The sequence below is a fragment of the Psammomys obesus genome, unplaced genomic scaffold (assembly GCF_907164565.1).
Source record: "Psammomys obesus unplaced genomic scaffold, mPsaObe1.curated_primary_1811, whole genome shotgun sequence".
Taxonomy (NCBI): domain Eukaryota; kingdom Metazoa; phylum Chordata; class Mammalia; order Rodentia; family Muridae; genus Psammomys; species Psammomys obesus.
Window position 1 is genome coordinate 12,869,551 of NW_026585689.1, and position 8,077 is coordinate 12,877,627.

At 36.4% G+C, this 8,077-nt stretch overlaps 1 protein-coding gene across 1 annotated transcript; it reads right to left on the bottom strand.

Annotated features, from left to right (window-relative positions):
- Positions 1-3,994: 3,994 nt before the first annotated feature.
- On the bottom strand, positions 3,995-4,924 carry LOC129666369 (olfactory receptor 186). Its single transcript, XM_055593447.1, has one exon. It carries the CDS (start codon positions 4,922-4,924, stop codon positions 3,995-3,997), a length of 930 nt encoding a protein of 309 aa, XP_055449422.1.
- Positions 4,925-8,077: the final 3,153 nt, after the last annotated feature.

The window sequence follows — 8,077 nt, forward strand, 5'->3', positions numbered from 1 at the left end:
GAGCTTTGAGCTTGGCTGAGAGATCCTGCTTTAGGGAATAAGGTGGAAATTGATAGAGGAAGGCTCTCAGTATCAACTTCAGGCCTCACATACATGTATACACATGCATACACACGTGCACACATGTATGTGTGTATGGCAAACAAGTATGCCTACACTTATGCAGATATGTAAATACACAGTCACACACACAAAGCAGACACCCAGGAAGAATGAGAATGAATTTACCTTCTCAACAGATTACTACTCATATTTTCATGAAGTGGTTTCAGTCCAGCCCCTACAGTATTCCAGGCACCTGAATAAACTCTCATGCTCTCTGACTACACTCTTTTAAAATAATACACAGGTGCTTAATAGTCATTATTTAAATTCATCAAAAGAATATCAAGTCCTTAATATTGGCTTCACAGAGTGTAAGTATTTCATCTTCTTCTATTTATTAACAGACTTTTCAAAAGTAAGAATGGAATAAAACTAGTGGGCTATATATATTTTTTAAATTTTTGTTAATTTCCAGATGGTAAAGTATTGAGATGGTTCTTAAGGATAAACTAGAGCATAGGAACCAGTAGCGATGTTCAGTATCAAGCTGTTAAGAAGTCTACATTACTAGGAGGCCTGAAAGACCTTCTCTGTACTCACTCAAGCAAAAGTAAAACTTGGCAGATTATACGTGTTAACCACATACTCATAAACTTTTTTTTATTAATTACACTTTATTCATTTTGTATCCCCCCTAAGCCCCTTCTTCCTCCCCTCCCGATCCCACCCTCTCTCCCCCTCCTTCTCGCATGCCCCTCCCCAAGTCCACTGATAGGAGGAGGTCCTCCTCTCCTTCCTTCTGATCTTAGTCTATCAGATCACATCAGGAGTGGCTGCATTGTTTACATTTATTTTTCTATTTGAACAATTTATAAGCGCACTTTTGTACTAAACAAAATTGTAACTTTTAAATAAACAATATAGCCATTGCAAACATCATTTCTTTCTTGGCAACACCTTGAAAAAAATCAAGGAGAAGGTTAAAAATCATAAGTTTCATAAAATAGCTAAGCCCAGTTTTAACACAGAAGTAAGGAAAGCATAGGCAGCAATGTTTCCATACAGATCTATTCAGAGTCTGCATTTCTCAAGATGAGAAGATGTTTCGTGTATAAATATATATTCAAAACAAGACCTCACAAATTGAACAACTGTGTGCATTTACCAAAAGACAAGGCATGAAGAAATCTACTTCCCAAGAGACTTCTGTGGGGAAATCCCTTTAGGCCAGCGGTGGTTCTCAGTGGCATTATAGAGTTGGACTGTCTACAGAGAACCTTCACAGTTACACTGGGTTTTGCAGCCTTTGGAATCTTAAACATGATGTGACTAAGCCCGATTATGCTTTTATATTATATTTTACTTTATATATTATTAAACTTTTATTATATAAATTAAATCTTTATATTAAAAAGTTTTGGTTATCTATCTCAGGGTAGAATTTAGGAGACTTGAAAATTTTCTACCTCAAGTAGAAAATGTCAGACATGTTTAGAGAAAATTTTACTTATATATAAAATATATTCTGTTTTCTACTTTGACTTGTGTAGCTCTCCTTAAGCTAATACAAGAGTCAATTTAGTAAGCCCAAAGAAATAGATGCTTTTCTGGTGTCAGCCTAAGATGGAGTTGGCAGAGAGCACTCGCTCAAATCAACTTATTCTACCAGTCCAGACTTAAATCTAATGGGAAATAGTACTAATGAATGTCAAGGGAAAGAGAGGAGCAAGAAAGACAAAGTATCTCAGTGAACAGTGTCTAGAACTCTGCCTCCCAAATATGAATAGCAATAAGCTTCTAAGAGAGCCTGTTAAAAATGCAGATTCTGCTTCAGTAGTAGGGCTGGCACTGAGGAACCTTCCTTTATGGTGAAGTGATCCTGTGGACACATACCAAGCACACTCATAACCAGAAAGCCCTGAGCGTTGATTAAACAGGCTGCAAAGGTGCATTTTCTAGAAAGGAAGAAGCAGGGAGTTGCATAAGGTGTCCAGGGTAGATCAACAACTATGTGGCTCCAGTGTAGAAAAAGATTTGGCAAAATTTTACCTAATAAAATTTTTTTGCTGATGTTTTTCCCATTGTGTGAATTTCTGTTGAGTATTAACAGAATTTGTCATAAACATTCAATGAAAACAAACAGCTTAATTTACTTTTTGTTACATCTATTTAAATTTGAAATTTGCATAGTGGCCTGTAATGCCACTATGCAACACAGTAAAATATCTTTGTTTTTTTTTAATATCTTTGTTTGTTTGCTATAATCATCATTGTTTAAAAAATAATAAACAAAAGAGCATTTTTTTTAAAGACTGATCTTTTTAAATTACCAAATCAGGACCATTTCCTTTGTATTGTACCATTTTGTTTCTTTAAATCCACATAAACTTAACTCTTCCATTTTAGCCTTTAGCTTTTTACTCATGGAAGTTACGCACTATGTAATAACATACAGTGACCTAGTCAAGAAAATGTATAGTATAATTGAAAGAAAAAACCTCTCTGTATGAAACCCAGATTTTTTTTTTTACATCCCAATCATAGCCCCCTCCCTTCTCTTCTCCTGGTCCTGCCCTCCTTCCCTGTTCCCCTTTCCCCTTCTCCTCAGAAAAAGAGAGTCCTACCCCCATCCCAGTACATCAAGTCCCATCAGGACTGCACATCCTCTTTCTCAGTGTCCTGGCAAGGCAGCCCTGCCAGGGGGAAATGATTGAAAAACATGCAACAGAGTCCTTGTCAGGACCAGCCCCAGTTCCCCTTACTAGTGAACCCGCATGAAGACCAAGATATCCATCGGGTACATATGTGTAGGGGGTCTAGGACCAGTCTATATATGGTTCTTGGTTGGTGATTCAGTACCCACAATCCCCCTTTGCCCAGGTTAATTGGCCCTGTTGGTCTTCTTGTGGTGCTCCTGATCCCTCGAGGTCCTTCTACCCTTCCTCCAGCTCTTCCACAAGGCTCCCTGCGTTCCACCCAGTGTTTAGCTGTGAGTCTCAGCGTTTGATGACACGCAGAATTATGTATGAAAAATATGGGAAAATTTGGAGGGAAAAAATAGAAGGTAGAAATGATCATATAGCATTATATTCTAATATAAAATTCTCAAGAGTAATGAAAAAATTTAAATATATAAAACTGTGTAAAGTTATTTAAAACATATAAAAATACAGCAACAAAGAAACTAACAAAACAAAATAAGGTCATCCTCACTCCAAAAGAGTACTTTCAAGACATTGTAAACAAAGAAAAATAGGCATCTCTAATCATGCAAAGAAACAGGAAGTTGTTAGAGTGCTCATAAAGTTTGCCCTTGCCATTACTGTCTTTTCATGACTGCATTCCATTTTTTGCTGATGTTTTTCCCATGATACATTGTGTGAATTTCTGTAAGCACTAAAAGTAAAAAACAAAAAACGAAACAAACCGAAAACCAAAACCAAAAACTTTGGAAAAAAGAAGTCTGAAGAGCTGGTAGATTTCTTGGGAATTTTTTTTTCATGTGCTTAAACAAACAGGTTTCTAAGCATACATTGGATAAAGACACTTAAAACTGTTCAACCTAGATGGCCCTACCTGCTGTGGCATGTCTCCTACTAAATTATTTGGAAAGGATCAGTGTTGCTTTTAATAACTACTGAATTAGTAAAGACACATGGAAGACCACATACACCAGCAGAACATTTTCTTTGTATTTTATTTAGCATGGCATGAAAACTTAATAAGATTTTTTAAACATTTTAACATTAGAAATAACAACACTTTAATGATTTGATTTAGATGTCACCTTATCATTGTTAAAATACTCAAAGGATCGATTTAATCAGAGTATAAAAGAAATGTGATAATTATATTTGCAAAGAAATTTTGAACATTTTCTAAAACAAAAATATCCAAGCTGGAAAATTTTGTGGCTATTTTGTATGAACGGACAAGAGACTTTTGAAAACTAAACATGTCTCTCCAATCTTTTTTTCAGTGAATCCATGACTTGCTTGTTTCTCAGGCTGTAGATAATTGGATTTAGAACAGGGATTATGACCGTGTAAAACAGAGAGTCCATCATACCTTGATCATCTGTTTGTTGTGATGCAGGGAGCACATACATGAAAAGAAGAGGCCCATAGTATAAAGACACAGATAAGAGGTGAGCTCCACAGGTAGAGAAAGCCTTCCTTATGCCCTGGACAGACTTCCTTTGTAAAATTGTAAACAGAACCAGTGTATAGGAAACCAGGACAGTCATAATGGTGAATACCTGTATCGAACCAGACAAAATAAATACTAATAGAAGATTTAGAGAAGGGTCAGTACAGGAAATATTATACAGTGGCATAATATCACAATAAAAGTGATGGATTATATTAGAATTACAGAAGGTCAATCTGAATAAAAACAATACATGAAACAAGGAATGGAGAAAGCCGCCTACAAATACCGAAACTAGTAGGCGGATGCATAGTCTATTGGTCATAATGACTGGATAAAGTAATGGTTTGCATATGGCTACATAGCGATCATACGCCATTGTGCCCAAAAGAAAGCATTCCGTGGTTCCACCGAATGCAAAGGCAAAAAAATGTATCATGCATTCAGAAAGTGATATCACCTTGTTCTTGGATAACAGGTCAACCAACATATTAGGGGTCACTGTGGATGATATCCAGGCATCTACAAAAGCCAAACTCCCAAGGAAAAAGTACATAGGGATATGCAGGTGGGGGTCACTCCAGATGAGAGCAATCAGACCTAGGTTCCCCACAAGAGTGATGAGATAGATCACCAAGAAGAGCAGGAACAGGGGCACCTGCAGCCCGGGGTGATCGGTGAGCCCTGTGAGAACAAAGGCTGTCAGCAGTGTTGTATTCCCTTTTTCCATGTGCTGCTCACTGGACATTTCCTGGAGTGAAGTAAAATAAATGGAATGGACCATGCATCAATATTTTAAGGTCAATATGGGGGCAGGGTTTCATACAAAAATCACATTTTTATCAGAATCAAATTTTAATTTTTCAGATCTTCTGGAACTGGGGTTACAGGTGATTGTGAGTCACCATGAGGCCTCTAGAAATTGGACCTAGGACCTCCCTCCGAAATCAGGAGGTACCCCAACCACCAAGTCATCTATTTAGCCCCAGTTCTTCCATTTTCTATTTTAGTACCAACTTCCATTCAGTTATCTCATTTCTCATGTTAAACCAAATCTCTACATATCCAAAAGTGGAGAGAAGAAAGAGGCAAGAAAAGCAAATTAAGCAGAGTGATCAAAGAAAGGAGCAAGAGTGAACCACAAGGCTGAGTATTGTGGATACTAGGAAATGAAAGCTACTAATAAGAATAGCACAGAAATACAATGTCAAGTGCAAAAACAGATGCTCTAGGGCAGTGGTTCTCAACCTTCCTAATCTAAGACTCTTTAATACAGCTCTTCATTCTGTGATGGCTGCAACCACAAAATTATTTCTTTGCTATTTCATAACTAAAATTTTGCTACTGTTGTGAGTCATTACGTAAATGATGTAAATATCTTGTTTTCTTTTTTTAATGATTTATTTATTTTTATTTCATGTGCATTGGTGTTTTGCCTGCATCTATATCTATATGAGGGTGTTGGGTCCCCTGGAATTGGAATTACAGACAGTTGTGAGCTGCCATATGGCTGTTGGGAATTGAACTCAGGTCCTCGGGAAGAACAGCCAGGGCTCTTAACTGATGAGCCATCTTTCCAGCCCTATCTGTGTTTTCTGATAGTCTTAAGTGACCGCTGTGAAAGGGTCATTCATAAACCTCCAGATTGAGAACTGCTGGTCTATGGAGTGAAGGGAGGGAGAGAGAAAGAGGGAAAGAGAGAGAGGGAGAGAGAGAGAGAGAGAGTAGGGGGAGAGAGAGAAGAAAATTGCTGGGAGTGGAAATGCAGAGATTGTTAGTGACTTCAACAAGAGCAGCTTCCTTCATTGACTGGAATTAAAATCATAGACTAGTAAGATGTTAATGTGAAAGGTTTGGCACAAGAATAAAGAAAATGAATAAGACAACACACTCCATCAAGCACAGAGGGCAGTTGACATTTGTCTGTGTTTCATAGATCCATCTAATCTATTTCTTCTGTAACACATTTTAAGCAAATTCTCAAAAGGATGAGTAGGCAACTGAGAAGAAATTATGATAAACTGAGAAGAAAAGAGAGAAGAAGGATGAAAAAGTTAAATTTACATGGAAAAAAGAAAATAGAAGGTCATGAAAAATGGTAATAACAGTCATAAGTTGGTAAGTCTAGTAGTAGAAGGAAGCCATGCAGACAAAAGGGAGCATGAAAGATGCATGGAGTAAGATAACAGAGGAAGCTCAGAGGTTGGAGCGGAGGGAGGTCATTTGTCTTAACCCTGTGTTCATTAGTAGCTGTTTTATCAGAATCACTCCATGTAGTTTAAGAATTCGAGTTTATTTTCTTACGAAATCTTTATATAATTAAGTCTTTAACTTGAAAATTTTTATTTTTTACAAGTATAGTGACAATGTCTGAAGGGTCAATTCACAAGAAAGTGATACTTGATCTCGTTTTTAGTAAATAACAGGAATCAAATATTAAGTAAATACGTACCATAGGAAGAACCAATACCAATAATTGTACATATATAGTAAAATTTATATTCAATGAGCTTGCTTACATGCTATCCCAAATCACAAAATAAATGAAGATCTTCAAATAAAGTGTTTATAGGTATATTTCAAATAACAAATATATATGTATGTGTATATGTGTGTTTGTGTATACACATACATATACAAAGATACACACATAGGTTTAGATATGTTCTTCTATGAATATATAATTAATATATATAAATTACTGAAATATATTTATACATATTTAAAGTGTTTCAATCTTCATCATATATTTGTACATTTACATATAATTGTAATGCTAAATATTCATTTGTACATATTTTATATCTATATTGTATATAGGTAAAGTATTAATGAAACTTGTCATGTGAGAAGTTATGAAATAATTAATATTTAATTAGTAAACATTCAGTTTTAATTAAAAATGTAATTGTATTGAGTGGGCCTTTATATAAGAATTGTGTAATTATTTGTTATAAAAAAAGAATCATAAGAAAGAAGGGGAGTTAGTCTGATGAGGAAAGGATAGGAGCTCCACAAGGACCAAATTTATCTGGGCACAGGGTCTTTTCTGAGACTGACATGCAACCAAGGACCATGTATGGTTATAACCTAGAACCTCTGCTCAGATGTAGCCTGTGGTAGCTCAGTAACCAATTGGTTTCCCATAGTGAGGGGAACAAGGACTATTTCTAACAGGAACTCAATGACTGGCTCTTTGGCCTCCCCACCCCCCAAGGGAGGAGCAGTCCTGTTAGGCCACAGAGGAGAGCTTTGCAGCCAGTCCTGAAGATACCTGATAAAACAGGATCAGATGAATGGGGAGGACTATCAGTGGACTTGGCAAGGGGAATGGTGGAGATGAGGGAGGGAGGGACTGGGAGGGAATGAGGGATCGGGACACGGCTGGGATACAGAGTTAATAAAATGTAACTGATAAGAAAAAAAAATAAAATTAATAAAAAAAATAATGTCATCAATCTGGAAACTGAGTTTTGAAGCACTCACATTTCATCTCAACTGATAAAATCACTATAAATATGGTAGGATGATAATAAATCTTATTAGAGGGAATAGTTAAACTTACAGCTATGTTTTCTGTCCAGACTTTAGTCGTGAGAATAAAACATGCAGAGTTTTCAACCTTTAATTTTCAAAAATACCCCCCTGGCTATTTTTTCATTTCATACATAAGTTCTAAAATTACCATGTTAGCAGATTTTAAATCTTGAACATTTTAAATCTCCTCTCTAACGATTAATATCAGGAAATATTTTCAACACTACCCGTATCTTTTAAAAGTATTTTCAAGAGCAGAAGTAGCACATGACAGCACCGATGTGAAGACAGGAGCAGTTCACTCACTCACTTGGATGGCTTCTCTTACGAGGCTAAGGAAGAAAAT